The 22385-nt window shown below is 55.0% G+C and overlaps 1 protein-coding gene across 10 annotated transcripts in view; it reads left to right on the forward strand.

Moving 5' to 3' along the window:
• The window catches only part of GRAMD2A (GRAM domain containing 2A), a 33985-nt gene extending 12047 nt beyond the window's left edge, over positions 1 to 21938 (forward strand). For 2 of the 10 annotated variants that reach the window (XM_064570208.1, XM_064570210.1), the window contains exons 2-14: positions 10408 to 10628; positions 11391 to 11483; positions 12121 to 12198; positions 12730 to 12787; positions 13163 to 13238; positions 13852 to 13955; positions 14533 to 14631; positions 14756 to 14827; positions 15371 to 15433; positions 16432 to 16576; positions 16822 to 16921; positions 17747 to 17851; positions 18051 to 21933. In XM_064570208.1, the coding sequence (XP_064426278.1) occupies positions 11401 to 11483; positions 12121 to 12198; positions 12730 to 12787; positions 13163 to 13238; positions 13852 to 13955; positions 14533 to 14631; positions 14756 to 14827; positions 15371 to 15433; positions 16432 to 16576; positions 16822 to 16921; positions 17747 to 17851; positions 18051 to 18054 (987 nt within the window). In that variant the 5' untranslated portion in view covers positions 10408 to 10628; positions 11391 to 11400 and the 3' untranslated portion in view covers positions 18055 to 21933. Of the gene's footprint in view, positions 1 to 10407; positions 10629 to 10993; positions 11130 to 11390; positions 11484 to 12120; positions 12199 to 12729; positions 12788 to 13162; positions 13239 to 13851; positions 13956 to 14532; positions 14632 to 14755; positions 14828 to 15370; positions 15434 to 16431; positions 16577 to 16821; positions 16922 to 17746; positions 17891 to 18050 lie in introns of all 10 variants that reach the window. The other 8 variants (XM_064570209.1, XM_064570211.1, XM_064570214.1 and 5 more) reach the window with 8 other exon arrangements.
• The last annotated feature ends 447 nt before the right edge of the window (positions 21939 to 22385 follow it).

A 22385-nucleotide genomic window follows, 5' to 3' on the forward strand; every position in this document is an offset into this window, starting at 1 on the left:
ATTGGAATACAGTCTCCTACCTCATCTGTCTCCATGGAAAAATTTTAAACATATACAAAAAAGGAGAGAGTTGTAGAGTGGATACCCATGTATCCATCACCCAGCTATAATAATCATCAACAGAAGATTGTCCGTATTTCATCAATACTTACCTCTACTCCCCCTTTCCCCACCTCCTTTGGATTACTTTCAAGCAAATCCATGTATCAGAGCGATCTCTTTAAGATACAAAGTTGATAGGGGTGCCTGGGTGGCTCAGTCGTTAGGTGTCTGCCTTCGGCTCGGGGTCATGATCCCAGGGTCCTGGGATCGAGCCCCGCATCGGGCTCCCTGCTCGGCGGGAAGCCTGCTTCTCCCTCTCCCACTCCCCCTGCTTGTGTTCCCTCTCTCGCTGTCTGTCTCTGTCAAATAAATAAATAAAATCTTTAAAAGAAAAAAAAGATACAAAGTTGATAGTGTATTTCCCTGTTTAAATCCCCTTATTGATTCCCCACTGCTTTTAAGAAAATGAAAGAAACCCTTACTGGGGTGCACAGGGCCCTGCATGATCTAGCCCTGCCAACCCCTCCAGCCTCGTTGCTCCCCACTTCACTACTTCTACCCTCTAGACACAAAGGCTCTGTTTATGTTCCTCATACATGCTACACACCTCTGGCCTCAGGGCCTTTGCACATCCATCATAAACCCTCTACAATGACCCCTCTCTAACTCCCTCCAAATACCCTCCCCCATTTGATTAGCACCCATTGGCTATCAGCTCAAAATGCCACTACTTAGGGAAAGCTTCTCTGCTTTCCACGGCTGAGTCAGGACTCCCTGATAGAGGTCCAACTAGGATGCTGGGCTCTTCTTTCGTAGCATAGATGACATAGTTATAATTATGTATTGATTTATATAAATATTTGTTTCATGTCTGCCTCTCCCACCAGGCATTTTGGGGATAGTAGCTTGCCTTATCCCTCTTAGTACACACAGCACTTACACGGAGCTGAGCGAACTGCGGACGTTCAGCTGGTGTTTGTAGGAGGGAGGCAGGGAGGCTGGCAGCCCTTTGAGGACTGTGACCCTGCTAGCCTCTCCTGGGGTAGGGGGTTCTTCTGACCACAGGAGGGTCAGTGGCCATTTGCAGTTCACCCAGTTCCTAGCTCTGCTTTGTTTCTTCCTCAGACAACACTTGCTTTCCTTCCTGGGCTGAGGCTTTCTTGCCCCTTCGCTGAGAGTAACTGAGGCCCAGAGAGAGGGAGTGGCTTCTCCAAGCCCCCTTAGCAGTGACAGGTACTTCCACGCCTGCCTCTCTGTCTTCTGGCCCCCACCCCCAGCCTCTTTCAGGACCCTAGACTCCTTCCAACCAGCCCCGTGCCCTGAGAAGAGCCTGGAGGGCCCACAAAGTCAGAGTGATTCTGAGGTGGGTGTTAGGGGATGGTTGGAATTGGGGTGCGTTGGATGGTATCCGTGGATGGACAGAGCGGGCTTGTCCCGAGAGTAGCCACGCCTCCTGGTAGCCTTGGGCGGGGGTGGGGGGCGGCCTGTGGGCCCTCCCTCAGCAGGCTGGGCAGAGAGTAGCCCCCAGGAGCACAGGAGTGCTCTGTTTCTTAATGAATGCAAGTCTGTTTTTCGACCTGAATGACCAGCTTCTTGTCTGGAAATGGCCAGGCCCGAAGTGGCCGGCCAAGAAAAAGTGGTCTGTGACCAGGTCCAGGGGTGCCAGCTTAAACAGATGCTTCCACAGCAGTGGCAATGCGGGATGAGGCCAGCAACAGGCAGGTCACTCTCCGCAGGACCAACCGCCTGCTCCTCGGTGTGGCCTGGGCTTCGCGAGAAATCCTGGCCGTGCACGGCAGCAGAGCTTCCATGTTTCAGCTCTTTGTCCGTCTGCCTCCCTGGGGACTGTTCTCACTCTGCGGGCCTCTGAGCTCTGGCCGGGAAGGGGTGGCAACTGCTGGCCTCGGACCTCTGGGGGAGGGGGGGTGAGATGCTGAGCGTGCGGGGGCTGAGCTGTGGGAGTGCCTCCTGGGCCCCCGCGGCGGGCCGGGGTGGGGGGCAGTCCCTGGGTGGGGCCCAGGTGCAGAGAGGGCCTTCCCGGCAGAGGCTTGCTGGCTGTAGTCCCAGGGGAAGAGTCAGTCATGCAGGAGCTCTGTGGGTGCCGTGTGGGGCCTGGCGGGGCCTCAGTCTCTGCTTCCCATGGGCGGTTGCACTTCTAGGTATCCCTCAAGGGGCATGATGGGATGTAGAGTTTTCAGTGTTGCTGGCAGGCGTGGGGGGTGGGGGGCGAGGCTGTGAGAACCCCCCCATCGGCCCCAGGGCTAGGCCATGACCTCTCAGACCCCCCCCCCCAGTAGCCCTGAAGATCTGCAGGTCAGAGAGGGGATTTCCCCCCATTTTATAGGGGAGCAGACCCTGAGGAAGGTGACTGGGGACCACACAGAAGGAGGTCAAGGGCAGAGAAAAGCAAACTTGAGTGACTTGCTCTCTCCAGGTCTTGTGTTTGTGTCTTGAGTCCCAGTGCGGTGGAACAAACTACACAGAGGAGCTTCTCAGCAGAGAGTGTTTGTTTATTCAGTACACAGTTATTGAGCACTTACTGCATGCCTGAAGCTGTGTGCAGCCCCGGGGTGAGAGATGAATAAGGAAGACGGTCTAGTGGGTCTAGTGGGGAGACAGCCACTTAAATGGGCGGTACAGCAATGAGGATATCTCAGCAGGGGTCTGCTCTCCCCAGAGCTACAGGCTTGCCAGGCTTCGGGGAGCGGAGGTGTTGGGGGATAAGAGCAAGAAGGTCTCCACCTTGGGCAGGAGCTAAGCAGGACCCAGCAGAGCCGGGAGGACAGCTCACTAGCAACGCTCCCAAATGCCTGAGAGAAGTCAGCCTGAGCACTTTGATCCTGAATTCCATCCCTGTGAGGACCTGGGCCTTTCTAGTGTACCCCAAGAGCCCAGATCTGGATGGCGGGGGTGTGTGGGAGGCCCTAGAGCAGGGAAGAGGGCAATTGGGGTCCTTTAACCGGGGTGGGGCCAGTCAACCAAGCAGCTAAGGGCTTGGCTGACCAGCTCTGGGCTCCACAGAGAGGCCTGGGCAGTGGGCAGCGTCTTGGTTGCCAAGAGTGGGAGATGGGGCCAGCCTTGCTCTTGGCCCTCCCGGCTCCCGTTGGGTAGAAGGCCCAGGGGCCTCTGAGATCCCTGTAGGTAGGTGTTCTTGTTGGCAGCAGAGGTCAAAGGGGTCCTTGTTCAGGCTGGATGCAGCCACCCCCAGAGGCCTAGCCAGCTCACCTCTCCTCCTGAACAACTAGCTCTCCCAGTTTGTTTGGTTCTTGGAGCAGAGAAGATAAAGGCTTGGTGGGGGTGGGGAATAGGAAGGGGTCTGATCTAGGGAACCCCACCTCTCAGACAGGCCCCTGCATGGCTGTCTCAGCCCAAGAGACCTCCTTTGGTCTCCCCCAAGCCCCGTCTACTGGAAGCACTACGGGAGAGGGCAGAACACCAGGCGCGGAGCCCTCTGGGCGGCGTGCTGAAGGGGACAGAGTGCAGGATTTCGGCCAGACCGATGTTTGAATTCAGCTCCACTCCTCCCTGCTTGTGTGGTCGGGAGCTCGTGCATCACCTGTCTGGGCTGCCTCTTCATCTGTATGACCGGACACCAGAGCGGGCCTCAGGGCTGGAGGTCCTGAGCCACACCTGTCCCCTCCCTTCTCCCCAGGGGCTCCCTCCGCTAATAGGGCTTGACTTGGTTTGAACCTTCCGAGTCCTTCCGCCTCCTGACCCCGAAGGCCTGTTGGGGGTGTGGTGGAACCCAGGCCTGGGTGTCAGACCTCCACGGGGTCCTGGCCCTGCCAACGACTGAGTGTGGGCACGTCCCTGGAGCCAGCTGGGCCTCCCTTCTGCCCCTGTGAAATGCCAGCAGAACCACCTGCCCCATGTGAGTGGCTGAAATGACGTCTCAGGTGTGCCCTGGTTGTGGGGCTTCTGGTCCGGCTGCAAGTGCCGGGAAAGTGAATGGGCTGCAAGCGGGGCAGACCCTCTGCTCTCTCCCAGCCTGGGGCCTTGGCCCATGCCCTGCTGCTTCTCTCTCTGCTCTCTGCTCTCTCTTCACTTGTTCTAGACCCAGCTCCGGGGGCACCCGGAGGTTCCGCTCCAGTGTCCCTGCAGCATACGTCCATCCTGCCTGCTCACTGCCTCTGGCTGGGCACCTCCCGTCTCGTAGGCTCTGGGGAAGATCCATTAGAAATGGAGTCGGATGGGCTAAGATCATCTCTCCCTCCAGAGAGGCTGCTGGTCAGCTTGCAGATGGCCCTATGCGGGTCTGAAGCACCTGTGGTTCTGCCAGTGGTGGCCAGGGTCATTTGGTCCAGACTGTGACGTCTTGGGAAGCAGGGCACCTGGCCTTCCACCTTCCCATTCATTTCAAGCTGCCCCAGGTCGTCAGAGGGAGCTAAGCACATCCCTGGCTCGGGTGTTCTCAGACCTCCTGGGATGTAGGGTTCATAGCTGCGCTGAGCACCTGCCCCTGCTGAGCCCTTTGCCGGGGCTGCTGAGCCTGACAGCTGGATGGGGGGCACCCAGCGTGTGGCCCCCAACGCACCGAGCCCCACCTCCATACACTCAGGATGGACTTCAGCTGTGGGCTTTTCTCCCCTTTTCTGGGCAGCAGAAACAGCAAAGCAGTTGTCCTAGATAAGGAACATCAGCTTCGAAAATAAAGTGAGGTGCAGTTTCTGTGTAAGAAATACTAGGATTATTTTTGCAAAAGAAGATCGCTTTTTCTCTTCAGGTTTTAGAGTACTGATGATCAGCCTGACTTTATCAACATTATGCCAGTTTCCCTTTGGCAGAGGTCTTGTCAGCCGGTGTCTGGGCTATGTGTCAGGACTGTGGCCCTGGGAGGGACGTAGGGAGGCTCTCAGGAAGGACACAGAGCCAACCTCTGCTGCACAGAAAGCTGCCCCTGCTTCCCTGGCGTGACCTAGTAAATGTGCTCTGTGACCTGAACAGATGAAGGAAATCTCTATGAACAATGTGGTTCCTGTCTTGCCGAGGGTGTTCCTGGAACTATAGAGGGGCAGGGCCCTAGATTCAGAGCCCGGGGGGGGGCGGGGATTCCACCTGGATTCCAGGGGAGGTATGCTTCTCCCTCTGAGCCCCAAAGGAGGGAGAGACGTGGGGGTGAGATTCATCCAGTGGTTTCTTTACACTGGTTGCATGTTTCAAATCACCTGAGAGCCTTGAAAAGCCTGAAACTGAACATCTGACCCACCAATTCCAATCCTAAGTGTTTACCCATAGAAATGAATACTTGTGTCCACACGACAGGTACTGGAATGTTCTTGACCACACCTTCGCAACAGGCAAAAACTGGAAAACTGCCCAGATGCCCATCTAGAGTCAAATGAATAAATCAGCTGCAGTATGTCCGTGTAATGGGATACTAAACACTAGTGGAAATGCACAGTTTACAGCTACACACAACACCGTGGACGGATCCCCCAAATGCATTGCTGAGTAAAGGAAGCCACATAAAAGAGTATGTGTGGTACGATTCCATTCACAGAAAGCCCGGAGAGGCAGAAACCACGTGTGTCGTGGAAGCCCGGGTGACGGTCATCCTTGTGGGTTTCGGGGGAGGGGATGAGACTGGAAGGAGCAGGGTGGGGGTTTTCTGGGGGCTGGTTTCCACGTGTGTTCTATTTGTGAGATGCACTGAATTGTACACTTATTTTATGTGTGCTTTTCTGTATGCAAATTATTCTTTACTAAGAAGTTGAAAATATATAGTTACCTAGCGGCTCCCCCGAGAGGCTCTGATTTAATTGGTGTGAGACAGGGCTCAGGCATCATTTTTTGGTTTGCTTTTTGGAGAAGCTCTCCATGTGATGCTCACGTGTAGCCAGCAGGCTGCACATAAGAGTTGACGGGACGGTCTCTCTCCTCCGTGAAGGAGGTGGTGCGCTGTGTGCTGAGGTGGAGGTGGGCCACCTTGGTGGCCTGTGAGTTTTGTGCTTTCAGGGACGTGGTGCTAAGGTGTGGTTTTTTTGTTTGGAAGAGGGCTCTACTTGGAGGTCCCCGGGGCCCAGGGTCCTAGCTGGCTGCCGAAGGGGAGAAACTGTCGCTGGGCCTGGTCTTGAGAAGGGCTGGCAGGCCCCCCAGGATGCTCTAGTATCTCGAATGCCCAGGAGAAGTCAACTTGGGAGGCCCCCAAGTTGCCCCAGGGGACCTGCCTGCGACCCTGGAGGCCTGGCTGGCTCAGGCTGCTAGGCCTGGCTTTCTGCTTCAGCGTGGCTGGGGGTATGGCTTGGAGGAGCCCGGCGGGGGGTGGGGGGGTGGGGTTTGCCCTGGGGCTATGAAGGGTTGAGTGTAGACAAGGGGGCTGGGTAAGCTGGAGGAGTGTTGCCTGGGCACAGGACAGCCCAGGGGCATGCCCTTCAGTGGACAGTGCAGGGAAGGCAGGAGGGCCCCAAATACCACATCCATCCCATCCCGTCTGAGCCACTTCCTCCTTTTTCTTATGTCTTCTGCCTCCCACTTGAGCTCCCCGTTTGGTCAGTCAGCCAGGATGGACTGGGTGCCTGGCAGTGCTGGGCTGGTGCTGACGCCTGCTCCATCTGCCTGCAGGGGCCCCATGGGCTCCGTCCTCCATGCCGTTCCCTCCTGCTGCCTGGCTTTGTCCTGCCCTCCCCGCTCTGGGAGTGTCACCATCTCTCTTTCTCTGTCTCCTTCCTTCGCGGTAGCAAACACTGGGTGCCTGCTGTGTGCTGGGGATACAGGGATGGATGAGACACACCCCTGCTGGAGCTCAGAGTCGACTGGGGGCAGACGGATGTGTAGACAGACAAGCACAGTCTGGTGTGGTAAGTGCTGGGGCGACAGCATGACGGAGGGGACGAGGGACCGCAGAAGAGGGACTGACCAGCGCTGCAGGGGGGAAACCAGGGAAGGCTTCACAGAGGAGGTGACATTTGAACTGGGGCTCTAAAGATGAGCGGAATTCCCCAGGTGGATGTGCGTGGAGAGGAATTCCAGGTGCGGAGGACGGTGCGGAGGACGAGCCCCTGGGGAGGGCGACTGCAGCAAGGAAGCTGGGGCTCAGGGGAGCCTTGTGGGGGAGCCTGGGAAGGGAAGCAGGATGCTCAGGAAGGCCTGCAGAGGTGGCGAGAGGGAACTCAAGAAGGAACACCAGCAGCAGAGCAGCGGGATCGGCTCTGGGCCCCAGGTGGCTCTGTTGGCTGTGCAAGGTGCGGAGAGGGCCAGGCATGTGAGCAAGCTTGTCGCCTGCATCTGCGGAAACGACGGTGGTGATGCGGCTGGCCCGCGCAGCAGGAGTGGAGAAGGTGGATGGGGTCGTGGGTTAAGCGGTGGTAGGGCTCTTGGGGCCTTGGGGATCGATTGGTCGTGGGGGTGGGGAGGAGAGAGCTACGGATTCTGGCTGGGGCCGCTGTGGCAGGAGGAACCTTTCAGGGATGTTGGGTGCTCGGAAGGAAGCAGATCTGGGGGGATGACACCGAGTGCGCCTTGCTGGATGCATCCTGATGGCGGGCTGAAGCTCAGGAAGAGAGGGGGTGTCAGGTTAGAGATTTAGATTTGGGAGTGCCCGCCTAGTGGGAGTATTTTGAGCCTGGGAAACATCGAGAGTGGAGTGTACATGGCAGGTGTCCTGTGAAGCCTGGAGTTTGCAGGACGCAGCTCGACTCTGGCACCTCTGGATGCCCTCCTGGTTGTCTCTCTCTTCCTCCCCTACTCTCTCTGTGGCTCCCCTTTCTTGACTGGCCTGGCTCCTCTCCTGACATCTCCCCGGATCTGCTAGCTGCCCATCCCTGCCCTTTCAGCTGCCCTGAGAGGCAGGCCCCACGCTGGGCTCATGGCACGATAAGCTCAATATTTGTGGAGGGAATGAAGGCAGGCTTACGGGCGGGTCAAGTTCCTGCTGCGTCCTCTGGAGAGGCATCCTGCCCTGGGACCAGGCTCAGCAGGGTGAAAGGGCCCCATCGGGGCCTTCCCCAACCTTTTCTACCTTCTCTAATGTCCAAAGTATTGGGCCTCCCCTTGATTACAATAATGATATTTTGGGGTGGGGGGCTTTGATTGAAAAAACAGACACAGATTTGAGGACTTCTGATCTTACCCCACAGTGTGGAGGTGGGTGGGACTGGATGGGCCGGGGCTGTCGTTCACAACGCACAGAGCAGCTGGCTTGAGGAGGTCTGTGTGGGAATGCAGAGGCCGCCAGCACGGTAGGGGGGGGCCCAGGCTGGCCCCCCCATTCTCCAGCTTCCTGCTCCCCTCCTGACTGGTTCTGTGGTGACCACTCTGCCCCAGGCCTACCTGTGCGTCCGACTTGGCTCCCGTGTCTTTATTTGTACTCATCTCAACACTGTAGGGGAGAAGACTGGTGGAAAGTCTGACTTGATCATTTTGAAAGCAGTACCTTGGGGCCCCAGGCGGGGTCTCTGTATCAGGAACATTAGGAGGCCGGCCAGGAGGGACTGGCCTTCACAGATGGACAGGTCGGAATGGCTTGTAACCATCCTGTTCATCATGCGTAAACGGGTTGCTTTTAAGTTTAGGGATATTTGAAAGCCATTTGCTCCCAGTCACTGTGTTTTACCCCCCGTTCTAGTCTTCCTGGAGATGCTGTGGGGAATGTGCAGAGCCTTCTTTTGTTTTTCTCACGGTCTGTCCCTCCTCCAGCCTCGCTTCCTGTCCCCACAGGGTCATTCCTCAAACGGGTCCCGTGTGCCTGCTGCATGCGGGCTCTGCCCCCAGCTCAGGGCCTTTGGTGAGGGAGGAGGCGGGGTCCCTGCCATGCTGGAGCCCCCGGAGGTGAGCAGTTTAGGCACCGACCCGGTGTGACAAGTGCCCAGAGGGAGGCAGGGATTGGGGTGCTGTGAGTGTCTGCCCCGGGGGCTCCTCACTAGGCCGGGGGAGGGTGGAGGGCAGGCTCCCCTCTCCTGGAGAAAGTCACGCCGGACCTAAGGATGAGTTCGGTCTAGGATCCCCGCACAGGCATGATGATGAACGCAAAGTTAGATTATGGGAACCTATGCAGGGCGATAGTCCTACCCAGCCGGTAAGGTTCGGCTTCCTTTTCTCTGGGAGCCCTTCTGTGACTCTCGCTCTGTCTGCTCTCTGAGCTCCTACGGCCCTGACACCTCCAATCACCCTTTCCAGTGCCTGAGTGACAGGCTCCCTGCCGCTGAGACCATGGCCAAGGTCCTGCTTGGAGGTCTCACTCTATCCCTGGTCCTCCAGGTTAAGAGTGTGTTCCTTCGAGCAGGCCCCACACCCTTCTCTTTCCTGGTGGCCCAGGAAAGCTCACAGGCTGCAGGGTCCAAGCTCAGTGGTTTGACTTGTGCACGCTCTGCATTGGGGGCCTCTCCAACCAAAGCATGCAAGCCAAGTGGGGAACCAAGAGATGGAAGACGTGGAAGGAATCTACCACACAAAAATGGAACAAAACCACAGGCAAAACTAAAGGCAAATGACACACTGGGGGAGATGTTTATAAACATGATAAACTAAGGATTAATGTTCTTGAAAAAGCATTTAATACAAATCAGTAAGACAAACGTGGAGATCCTCATAGACAATTCACAGGTGGAAGTTCCAGGGGTTCATATGCCTACATGGGAAAACTCATTCAACCCCTCCATAAGCAGAAATAGAAATGAAAATAGCATGTTTTCACGTACCAAATTTGAATAGCCAGGGTAAGACCTCGGTTTTGAGAAACGGGCGCCCTCACGTAGCGCTGATGCTCGTGGTCACCAGCAGAGCATCTGGAAGCAGTTTGGAGTGGGTCTAAAGAGCCTGAGAAATATGCATTCTCCACCCACGAATCACACTTCTGAGAGTCTGTCTCAGCCATGGACAGGGACACGGGGAATTCCTCATGAGATCATGTTAAGCAACAAAAGTAAGACCTACGTATTATAATGCATAATTCCACTCCCATAAATTCTATATTTATGCATAAACCTTTTCTTTGGGTGATTCTTGAAGAATTTTTTTCCTTCTGGGCTATTTTGATCATCATATGTATAGGTTTTATCTTTTTCATATTTTCTATAATGAGCAGAATAAAAATCAAGAGGGGGAGGGAAAACCCTCTTGAAATGTGAAATGATGGAACCAAATAAATCTAGAAATTACCTTTGGGGGTCAAAAGGGTCAAATCACTAGCAAAACTTGTTGCTTTGCAAGATTCAGGAACCATGTTGATATGTGCACCAAAATGCTCCACAAGGGCAAGGACAGAGGTCACCAGGCCACAGGGCTGTGGATGGGCTGACTTTGTGGGGTGAGGTCGCCTGGCTCTTCACTGCGTGATACTGGGTCCAGCCGGTCCCTTGCCTGGTCTGTTTCCCACTGTGTACACAGCATGGTGGGGGGGTCAGACTAAATCATCTCTGATCTTGGCAGATCTCAGCTGAGTGGGCAACTCCGTTCTTGAAGAAGAGAACTTTGACTCGCCCCAGTGAGAGCTGAGAGGGACTGCGGGCTGGTATTTGCAGGCCTCAGGTTCCAGCTCCTTACCTGCCCAGGACCTTGTGGCCTGTTTGCGACCACTGCAGCGCCCTGCCTTGGCCCTGCTTCTTGGCCACCCTCTCTTCCCGTCAGCTTCTGGGCCCACTCTTTTGGGGGTGAGTCGGGCTGCTCAGGTTTTATTGATTCCTAGCCTGTCTCCTGGAGGGGCAGGAAGGGGGGACCCTATGCTTTGGAGCTGTTTAGGGGAGGCATGAACTCAAAAGTCACTGGGGAGCCCCACCTGCCCAGGGAGATGGCGGCTCCTCCCTCCAGGGCTCCCTCTCTGCGACATTTTTGAGACGGCTTGGCTCTCAGGGCCAAGGTGCCCTGACTGTCCGAAGGCCACCAGGCCACCTCCTGGTGCGGGGCCGCTCCTCCCCTCCCAGCCCATGGTTACCTGTGGGCTGACTGGAGCCCCCCCCCCCAACACACACCATCACTGCACCAGTTCCTCAGCTCTGCTTCGGCCTCCTGTGCTCAGCATCCTTCCTCAGATCCCGATGGCTTATGGGAATGCCACCCAGGCACCTCAGGAACTTCTACTGTCAGCCGTGAGCAAGTCTTAGAGTCCTTCCCACTGTGCTTTCTCAAGGGTGGGCCAGGTGTGCCCCACTAAGGTAGGCTGATTTTCCTTCCGGTCTGGGCATAAACTGACCTGCAGGCTTCCAGAAAATGCGGCATGAGCTTGCCCCCTCTGTCAGGAACCAGAGCACTCCTGCCTGAGCTGCTGCCTCTGACCGGTCACATCTTCAGCCTCCGCCTGAATAGCAGGGCCCGTCTGGGGTGCAGGCAGAGGAGCCGGCCTGGGCGTGGGAAGCTGCTAGGGAAAGGTGCTCCCACAGAGCCACCCTTCCTGATGTGGGCCTGTTTCTGTGCAGCAACCAACAGATGCGTGGAAAGACGGCTTCTCTGAAGAGCCCCGTGTCCTGCTCAGAGAAACTAGCCAGGGTTCAGGCACCCCTGGACTCCAGGTGAGGCCCCTCCCGGTCAGAGATACCTACAGATTAGGGGTGGGAAGCCCTCAGGAGGACCTTAAAGAAAGGGGCAAATAAAAAAGAATGAAATCTTGCCATTTGCAACGACATGGTTGGAGCTAGAGAGTATTATGCTAAGTGAAATTAAGTCCAAGAAAGACAAATACCGTATGACTTCACTCATATGTGGAATTTAAGAGACAAATCAAACGAGCAGAGGGGAGAAGAGGAGAGAGAGAGGGACAAACCAAGAAACAGACTCTGAACTCTAGAGAACACACTGATGGGCACTAGCGGGGAGGTGGTTGGGGGGATGGGTGACATGGGTGATGGGGATGAAGGACTGCGCTTGTGATGAGGGTGATGTATGGAGGTATTGAATCACTGTATTGTACGCCTGAAATTAATATTGCACTGTATGTTAACTAGCTGGCGTTTAAATAAAAAATAAAAAAAGAAAGGGGCAAAGGGGTTAAAGAAGGGGCAGAAAGGGGACCTTGCGTCTGGTGTTAGGCTGGGCATAGGCTGCCCCGGGCCTCTTCTTCCCAGTCCGGGGCCTGTCCCAGCACACGGGGACCTAGCAGAGTCTAGGCTTCTCAGATTACCAGCCTCCTCCCTGCCCACCTGTCCTCAGGCCAACCTGGCCAGGGCGAAGCTTTGCGTTCCAGCACCACCCCCTCTGCCTCAGCCTTGGTAGCCTCCCTCAGGTCAGGTGAGTCTGCTGAGCTCCAGGCTGCCGGGAGGGAGGAGGCTGCAGGGAGGGCAGTCCTGCCCGGATCATGGCCCACGGCCAGGCCCCGGAGCCGTGAGTCTGACATCTCCACCTCACCCGCTCCCCAAACTGGTCCCCATCCCTGTGTCTCCTGCTCACCTATCCTTGGGTCTGCTCCTCTGCTTGTCCTTTGGCCAGAGAATGGGAGAGGGTTTTTGATACCCAGGGGTGGGCAGCTCCTAAGCATCTCTGGGAGATGGGAGATGGAGGCTCAGGCGGATCATACCTCCTGGGGGGCCCGCTGCCCACTGCCGTCTGGGAGGAAGGCCCCCAGCGTGCAGGAGTGCCCTTCCCCAGGGCTGAGCTCCGTCCTCCCTGTTGCTTCTCACCTTGCTGGGGCTCCTAGAGAAGGGCCTCAGTCTTCAATCTCTCCCCCAAGCTTCTGGTTTGAGGCCAGGGCAGACCGGGCACTAAGGATGTATGGGCAGGACTCAAGGGTTCCTTCTCCCTGGAATGGAATCTCTTTTGCAGTCTGCACTGGCCAGAAGGCTTGAAGGGTGGAGACATAAAGAAGTGTGGCCGAGAAGGGGTAAGTGTGTGGAGGCCGCCTTTTCACTGCCCACCAAGGGAGGGGCTCTGGGCTGCCTGAATTCGGGGACTGTTGGCTCCTTGGCCGCCAAGGCCTGTCACCAAGGGAAACCTGAGTGAGTGTCCCCTCCTGGGTGGGGGTGGTGCGTCCCCCTCCCGTCATAGGCTGCCCCTCAGGACCTCCTGTCGTCATGTCACCGAGAGACAGGCTGTGCTTGGGACTCAGCCTTTCACCCACGCTGGCTCTTTGCCGACTGCTTGGCGCTAAGTCCACGGAGCCCCTGCCCCCATGGCATTATTTCCTGGTGGCTGGTGCAGGGCCCCTTTGGGGATCTAATCCCCCAGGACTTCTCAGCCCCAGCTTGTATGTTTGCAGACGCTGCTGAGTAAATACAACCAACAATACCACAAGCTGTTTAAGGACATTCCCTTGGAGGAGGTAGTTCTCAAAGGTGAGCTGTCTCCCAGGTGCGCCTGGACAGGTGCCTAGAGTGCCTGAGGCCCAGGTCCTCTCCTCTGGAGCCTCCAAGGCACAATTTTGATATGGGAACTGGCTGCCCTTTGCATGTGGTTGGGCCTGTTTTCTTTAGAAGTCTGAGAAGACCGGGCAGATGGGGGATCTGAAATGGGATTTATGAAAGTATTCTTGGGGCACTGTCAGGGCTTCCAAATTTTATTTCTGTTCTGTTCTTATCCATGACTGTTCTTTCCTGCTCAGGCTTCTCAGTGAGCATGTGGGAGCATTTGCACAATCGAGGCCCTCTCTCCAGGGCAGGGCAAGGTGTTCTGCCTGAGGGAGCGAGAATCCAGGCTTAGGGAACCCTTTGAAGCATGAGTAGAGGAAGAGGAAAGCTCTAGCAGTTTGGTGGGCTCAGGTGGGGCAGTCAGGACTCTTGAGAAGGACTCAGGGTGCTGGTGGAATGGGTGGTTTGGGGCCTGGGGTTGGGAAGGGGGATTCTGAGCAAGGCAGTCCCTGAGGCTGGGCTCTGGACTCCTGAGTGTGAGGACGCAGGCCCTAGGCCTTCGGGGTTGCTCATGGCAGTCTTCTTTCCTGTGAATTCCCAGTGTGTTCCTGCGCCCTCCAGAGAGACCTCCTTCTCCAGGGCCGGCTCTACATCTCCCCCAACTGGCTCTGCTTCCATGCCAGCCTCTTTGGCAAGGATATAAAGGTAGTAATAAGTGGTAAGGGCTGCAATGGGCCCATGAGGCCCCAGCCGGGAAAGAGACAGGGCCCCTATCCTGCGGGCATCAGGCACCTGGTGAAGCCTCTCACTGTGAGGCATCCCACCTGGTCTCCAGGGAAGTAGCTTCACCCCTTCCAAAGCAGGGCTCCGATCTAGACTCCACAGAGTCTACAACAGGTCATAGCCAGTTTATTTTGCCTATGGGTGCCTCTGAAATGCCTTCAGAATCAGAGTGGCATGTCACACTTTGGGGGAGCCATAGTTGTGGCCAGGTGATGGCTCAGGGAACTCCATTACTGGAGTATGGGATTCACCAGGGCAACCATCCTTGGCCTCCTGGATAATAGGGTGAGAGCCCAGAGGGCAGGGGCAGGGTGGTGGGACACCTGGAAGGGGAGCCTGCATCAGAGGGTGGAACGCTCACATATTCTCCCACCTAGGGCCAGGCTTCTCCATGGTGTCCATGCTTGGCTGACTGCCAGTCAGGGGGCACTACGCAGGAAGCAAAGGGACTGTGTCCTTGGGGGTGAGTCCTGAGAGAAGCATGCCTCTCCTCCCTCAGGTGGTCATTCCCGTGGTGTCTGTCCAAATGATCAAAAAACACAAGATGGCGCGGCTTCTTCCCAATGGCCTGGCCATCACCACCAACACCAGCCAGAAGGTCAGTGAGTCTCTGGACCGGCCATCCCTTGTAAGTCTCCTGTCCCAGCCCCAGGATCCTGACTCTGGTACTCTCCCCAGTCTGTATTTACACCGCCCTTTTCTGTTTTCTTTCTCTACCCCAGTACGTCTTTGTGTCACTGCTTTCCCGGGACAGTGTATATGACATGCTGAGGAGGGTCTGCACACACCTCCAGGTATGGAGCTCCAGGGCAGGAGTTGGGCCAGGGCGGTTGCTCAGGCCTAGACTGAGGTCTTGGGACCAGGCTGTTGGGAGAGGTTGGCCCATCTCTCCAGCATAGGGACCAAGAGCAGGGAGAGGCGAGTAATGGGCTCAGGCTCAGTGTATCTGAGCTCAGTCCTTGGGCGGGGTGTCTATGCTTGTGAGCGTGTCTCTTTGAGGCCAGTGTCTGCTGTGTGTCCCCATGTGTATGCCCTCATCATGCTTCTTCAGTGTGCAGACAGAAGCACGTGGCTGCTTCCCAGTATGCCTACAGCTCTCGTTGGCCCACGCTGAGGAAGTGGGGAGGGGCGGCAGCATGGGGAAGTACATTGCCTTGGATTTACCCTCTGCTCCAGCACTGACTAGGGGACTCCGGCAAACTCTGGGAGCTAGGCTTCCTCTGACCCAAGGTGGCTTATTTGGAGGTAAAGCTCTCTTGGAGAGTGCTAACACCTCCTCACTCCTGACCTTGGCTGTTCCTGATGGACAAGTGACCCCAGTTTCCTTTCTTCCTTAGCCTTCCAGCAAGAAGAGCCTGAGTGTAAGAGAATTTCCAGAGGAACCTGAGTGCGAATCCCTGGTGAGAACTGAGGTTGGAAGCAAAAGCTGCCGGTGTGAGGGAACCTATGGCTCTGAGGCTTCAGGGCCTCCCAGGCAGCAGCCCACAATGTCCCCTTGTCCCCTTCCAGGCTCAAGAGCCAGTGGCCGTGCTATGCCAAGGGGTCCCCTAGACCTGACACGCTCCGTGCCATGAGGAGCCACTATGTCCTGGGCAGATCTGCTGACTTTCTGAGCAGAACAGTTGTCCAGCCCCCAGAACGCTGCCCGGGTTGGATCCCACATCTGTACAGCCACAAAGCCAGTGACCCTCCTCTTCACTTTAGCAGGGTCAGCAGGGCCTTCCAGGGGATAGAGATGTCTTCGGGGAAGAACTCCAAAGGCTATCACTGTAGAACTCAGACAGACTCATTTGAGATGCCGAGGTCCCAGCAGTTTCCTTTGCTGCGGGGGTTCTGGGTAGGCAGAGCTGAGTGCTAGAACAGTGATGGGGATGGAAATGACCCCAGGGTGTTTGAAGTCTCCTTCACTAACCACTAAGCATTTAGCCAAGCATATAATATGCACAGTACTATGCAGGGGATAGAAGGTGCTGTTCCCATTTTTGTTGATGGGGACCCTAAGTACCCCCTGCTAAGGTCAGTGGTGTACTTAGGGTCAGAGTCCAGATTAGGAGGACTTATCCCATCTAAGATACATTGTGCCAAGCTTTCTTGGGCTCAGCGGATCTGAGCACGTACCTGGGTTAGCTCACGTCTTGGATCCCACTGTGGTTCTATAGTAGCAGTCTTCAAAGACATTGTTCCCTGGAAGAATGGCTGGTCCCAGCAAGGGAGCAGGTAAGAGAGACACGTGGTTGCTAAGGCAATGGCTCCCCTCCTCCTGGGTACCTGCCATCATGCTCACTGGGTATCTGTACTGGTAGTACCTGGAAAAGCTTTGATAAACCTAGTGTGGGCCCCTTAGGACAAGTGACATCCCAGGGTCATAGAGAGACAGTTTTTCCTGCCTTCTCTGCAGGAATTCCTCATCCCTGAGATGAAGTGGAGAAAAGTGTGCCCTGCCTCCAGGTCCTTATCCCTCCCAGACAACATCCCTTGTATACCTCGGGCATCCATGGACTCCACGGACAACTGCTTTCCCTCCAGGAAGCCTCCCGGGTCTGGTGAGCTCAGGGTGCTCGTCTGTGACAACTGCTTGCAAAGACCAGGCTTTCCCTGCCCCCACTTCTGCAAAATGGAAAAATCACAGCCAGCAAGGCTTCTGAGAGCTGTTTCGTACTTTATCCAAATCTATAAGGAAAAGCCAAGCCTAGAGCCTAAGCAGCTTGAGAATGGGGGGAGGTGGGCTTGCTCCTTGCTGGGCTGGGCTCCTGCCACAGGACGATGCCTAACTGCTCTCCTATCACAGAGAAGGCCGTCTGTGAGGAGGAGAAGCTGGAGGAAGAGCCCAGGAGCGACGGGGAGCTGAGGCTCTGGGATTACCAGCTCCTCAAGGTCATCTTTGTGCTGTAGGTGACTATATTGGGCGTCTGGCTGTTTGGCGCAGGGGCCTCTGTGTGTGGGGCGGTCACTGACCAGAGTGAGGGCAAGGTCCTAAGTCAACTGAAGGCTCCTGAGTGGTGTCTGGAGGCTACCTGGCAGGCCCTTCTGCAGCAAGACAAAGTGCCTCCAGTCTTTATTCATGCACCCCTGTAATTTAGGGTTAAGGCTGTGCAGAAGGGAGGGGCAGGATATGAAGCTATTGAAAAAAGGGAACGTTGCATGGGATTGGGGAGGGGGACAGCTGACAAAATTGGAGAGGGCCATCAGATAGACTAGGGGAGAGCTGTGGCCTTCCTGCCACCCACCTTTAGAGTAGTTTTTGGAACCCCAGACTTGTCTGTAATTCTGCCTAAGGACCAGCCGAGTGGTGAGCATGGTGGGGCCCCTGGCTTCCCCTCTACCTTACCTCATGATCTTCCTCTGGTTCTGCTGGCTGAGTTCCAACTGTCAGCCTCAGCACTTGCTGGGAGAAGGGACGTACCACCTCGGGGGATAATCTTAACGGCCTTGAAGAGGAGGCACAGGACCAAGGTGGCTGGTCAGAGGGAAGGTGGGCTCAGTTTAAGGACCCAGAATTCCTGCGGGGCTTTGAAGACACCTCCATGGGGACAAGTCTCAGGATCCCCACATGGCCTCTGGGAACAAAGATGTCCAGGCCTGAATGTAGCCAAGAGGCAAAGAGTTCTTTAATTCCTCCAGTTGCAGGAAGTAGCTTTGTCCCCACTCCTATTTTTGGTGAGCCTCCAAAAATGTCCTTTTTCCAGATAGATATCCTTCTTATCTTTCTCCAGGATCTGCTTCTTGGTCATGTCCTCATCCTATCTGGCGTTCCGCATCTCCCGGCTAGAACAGCAGTTATGCTCCCTGAATTGGGATGGCCCAGTCCCTGGGCACAGGTGATGTCCTGTCTCTTCCCAGTGCCTTGGGGATTGAAGGTAAAGGACAGGAGCCAATACCTATGGCCAGGCTGCTTGTTGTCCTGGTTGGGCTTGGCCCTGCCCTTGGGCTGGCTTGACAGCTCAATCTGGCAAGCAAGGTTGGACACAGTGTGCAGGGTAAGGCCCCTTCTCTGATCTGGGGATCTCCTGTGTGCAGGTAACAACCACCTTGGCTTCTCCAAGAAGAATGCTCTGGGTGCTAAGCTTCCACCAGTGACCCCCGTGGTTTATGCTGTTGCTGTGCTGAGACTGAATATGAAGGAAAATACTCCAGATCCTTCCTCCTCCCCTCAACTCTTATCCCTGCTGTTGACAAAGCTCCTACAATTTGGGGACTCAGACACGAAGCCAGATTCTTGGAACCAGCCGAGAAATTCTGTATACTAAGCTTCAGCAAGCACTTGGAAAAAGAAAGTTAGCTTGTTCCTTGGAAACGGTCTGGCACAGAGGCAGAGCACTAGGAACCAACCAAGGGACAAAGGCCACGATTTGGTACCTGGAATGCAGCTCTCCACGGCCACGCGGCTCGCGGCAGTAGTGGGACAGAGGCCCGGACGAAAACCACCAGTGGGCCTCTGCTCTCTCCCAACATACTGTGCTCTCACTGGGGCCCCCGAGAGTCCCTGTCCTGGGGGCACCTGTCAGGCCCAGGGCAGACAGGGGAAGTGGGGTGGGGGGGAGCTAGGAACGACGAGAGGAGGGTGTGTAGCTAGGATTCCAGCCAGAGGGGAAGGTTCATGCCCCTCACGAGGAGGCTGGCTAAGGTTCATGCCCCCCACGAGGAGGCTGGCTGAATCCGGAGGACAATACTTGTAGCAGAGGACGTGGCAGGGGCTGCGAAGGAGGGCCGAGGTCCAGTGTTCTGTGTCCTTAGCTGCCACTTCCTGGTGAGACAGGTGGAACAGGGCCTGTGATCACTGTGGTCACAGACCTGGTACTGCACCTTCCCCGGGTGTGCTCAAACAGTTCTGAGGTGCCCCAGGCGGGAAGTAGAGGATGGGGGGGGCGGGGAAGGTCGGTGGCTTCGATTTGAGCTGGCTTTGTACTCCCTGCCTGACTGCCTGAGAGGCCATGACCAATAGCAGCCTGTTGGGGAGGCGTGGCTGGGCAACTGGGCAGCTGGGCATGAGGGTGTTGGGCCACCGCAGGGCAGAGCTCACTCGTGTCACTTGGAATCAGTGAGTTGCAGGCCATGGGGGAGGGTCCTCCACTCCATGAATAAGGTGGGGGTGTCCAAGGTGGGCCTGGTACAGTGCAGGGACCAGGTCAAGGGGTTTTGTCTGATACCTCTGGGGACAAGAGAGGTGGGGGATGGGAAGAGTGGACACAGTGGTAGCTTTGCCTTAGACAGTTCTCCATCTCTCCAAGGGCCTATCTATTCTAAACAGCTCCTCTGTGCCTCAGAACTCTGCCTGCTCTCCCTGGGACTCCAATATGCCAAGACAGTGCCTTTGGGGGTTCTAGAAGGGCCTTCGTGAGGAGGTCAGATGTATCAGGCAGAGTCACTGGTGATGGGGTGAGCGTGTCAGAAACAGTCACTGCTTTTCCTTCTTCAAACACCTGAGAGGTTAATCAGGGAGAAATCCAAGTGGAAATTAGTTATTGTGGAGCCATGATTGTCCTGTTTAAGACAAACCCAAATGAGGATGTGGGGGACGGATCTGTAGGTGAGAAGTCCCTAAGCTCAGACGAGCGGTCTCCTTATCCTCCCCCCGCTGCAGGTTCTAGGATTAAGCTTGGAGCCTGCCTGGGGGGTTGCTGGTACCACCTCTGGGGGTGGCAGGTGAACTCATATTCCGTTCTCCCCACAGCACCACACTGGATAAAAACCCATCCTTCTTTTGGACCCAGCCCCCTTCGTCACTCCTTTATATCACGTTTTCAGGGAAACAGTCCCACTTGCCCCAGTGTCTCCCCGCCTTGGTCCTTGCTGAAGGGCAGGGAGAATAGGTCCATTCTCTGAGTCCTGCTGGGTTGAGCCAGAGGCTCATGGGAGGCCACCAGAGGTGCCAAGCCATGGGTGGCTATGCCAACACGCTGGCGAATCTGGTCTCCAGCCCTGCGCCGGGCTCAGAAAAGGCAAGAGGCTCTAGGGGAGGTGGCTCTGGAGGTCCTCTTGGCTATGAGTGTGCCTGTCACTCTGGAGGGCCCCCTGTCCATTTCTCCCTTTTGTTCCTCAGCCTGGTCCTGTGGGGCCACTGTCCTTTCCCTTGTGCTCATTTGTAAACTATGTGTATTTATACAGACCTGCTTGCACTGGCTGAGTCCCTTTGAGTCCCTGAGAGATTGGTTCAACCATCCTTGGGTTGTTCTGGCACGGCAGTAGCCTTTGAAAATATTTTAAAATATAAACATTCAATTTTTTCTAGTGTCCTGTGGTATGGAAAGTTCATTTCTATCTTTTGACGACTCACAAAAGGTCCTCGTGTTAACATATTTGGCACTAAGGAGACTGACGGGGCCCAAGCCATCCCCAGAATCTCGAGTACTCTGCAAACCTCACAGGGCTGTAGCCGAGCCGCCTCATACTTCAGGCATGCTGGGAAGGCGAAGAGCAGCCATAGGAAACCGCCGCAGCCTCCTGCCTCTGCTGGGGGGACACCGAGAAGGCTTCCCCATTTCTCTGGGGCACCTCCAAAGCAACGTCCCAGGTTCAAATGGTACTGTGCTTCTGACTCAGGAATTCAAGTCCGGAACTCCGAGCCGGAAAATCTCTGTGTCCTTTTCTATGACATCGAGCCTAGATTAGGGAGGTGAAGTTCCCACTTGCGTCACGTTACCTTTCTTTTTCCCTAGGATGCCCCTTCTAGTAGTGACTCATTCATTCAGCAAATCCTGAGCCCAGAGCACGAGCCAGGTACTCTGCGGGGCACTGGAGATACAGCAGTGAACACGACAGGCAGTATCTCTGGGTCCCCATGGCACTTACACACCATGTAAACATAAGTTCCAAGTAAATATGTAAGCAAGCAAGGTAAGTGCAGATTGTGATTAGATTCCATGAAGGGGGGAAACGGTGATATGAGAGTAAATGGGGAGTTGGCTGTAGATGGGTGGTCAGTCAGGAAAGGTTCTCTGAAGTGACTTTTAGATTGACGTTAAAGGATGAGGAACCAGCCACGGGAGGAGCATTTCGTGGCAAATGGATCAGTAACTGCAAAACGTAGGAGAGAACGTATATGTCTCTTCTGCACAGAGAGACTCTGCATGACGCTAGGATATTGATGAGGTGGAAGAGTGACGTGGAAAGAGGTTGGAGAGGTCAACACCAACAACATAGGCAACCAGTTAAAAAATGGGTAAGGAACTTGAATGGACATTTCTCTGAAGAAGAGATATAAATGGCCGACAGGCACATGAAAAAATGCTCAACATCACTAGTCATTAGGGAAATCAGAACCACAATCAGGCACCACTTCACGCACATTAGGACGGCTACTCTCAAACAGAAAACAAGTGTTGGTGAGGATGTGGGGAAACTGGAGCCCTTATGCACTGCAGGTGGGAATGTAAAATGGTGTCGCCACCGCTGTGCAAAATAGTACGGCAGTTTTTCAAAAAATTAAAGGCAATTACCATATGATCCAGTAATACCACTCCTGGCTGTATACCCAAAAGAACTGAAAGCAGGGTTTGAAGAGTTATCTATCTGCACACCCACGTTCAGAGCAGCATTACTCATAATAGCCGAAAGGTGGAAGCAACCCAGGTCAGGTGTCTATTAGCCAATGAATGGATAAACAAAATGTGGTATATGCATACAATGGAATGTTACTCATCCTTAAAAAGGAGGAAAATTCTGACACATGCTATAACATGGATGAACTTTGAGGACATTCTGTCAAGTGAAATAAGCCAGCCACAAAAAAACAAACATTGGGGCACCTGGGTGGCTCAGTCAGCTGAGCCACTGTCTCTTGATTTCAACTCAGGTCATGATTGCAGGGTCTTGGGATCGAACCCCTGCATTGGGCTCTGTGCTCAGCGGGGAGTCTGCTTCTCCCTCTCCCTCTGCTCCTCCCCCTGCTCACACTCTCTCTCTCAAATAAATAAATAAATCTTTAGAAAAAAAAAGACAAACACTGTATGATTCCACTTATATGAGGTACCTAGAGTGGTCACATTCATAGAGACAGAAAGTAGAGTGGTGTTTGCCAGGGGCTGGGGGGAAGGGAAGCGAGAGTTATTGTTTAATGGGCATAGAGTTTCAGTTTTACAAGACGAACAGAGTTCTGGAGATGGTGATGATGGTTGCACAACAATGGGAATATACTTGACACGATGGAACTACACACTTAAAAATGATGAAGACGGTAAATTTTATGTGTATTTTACCACACACACACATACAGGCACACAGATAAAGAGGCTGGAGAGGTAGACAGGAAAAGGGAGTTTGGACTTTATACAATCCCTGGGTACTGCTGCTCAGATCAGAAAGTTTGGAGTCTGTAGGATCAGTGGTTGCTGAAACCAAGTGCTTTCTTTTGCC

The sequence above is a fragment of the Mirounga angustirostris genome, unplaced genomic scaffold (genome assembly GCF_029215605.1).
Source record: "Mirounga angustirostris isolate CCGP_5_RB_7025 unplaced genomic scaffold, mMirAng1.0.hap1 SCAF_9, whole genome shotgun sequence".
NCBI lineage: Eukaryota > Metazoa > Chordata > Mammalia > Carnivora > Phocidae > Mirounga > Mirounga angustirostris.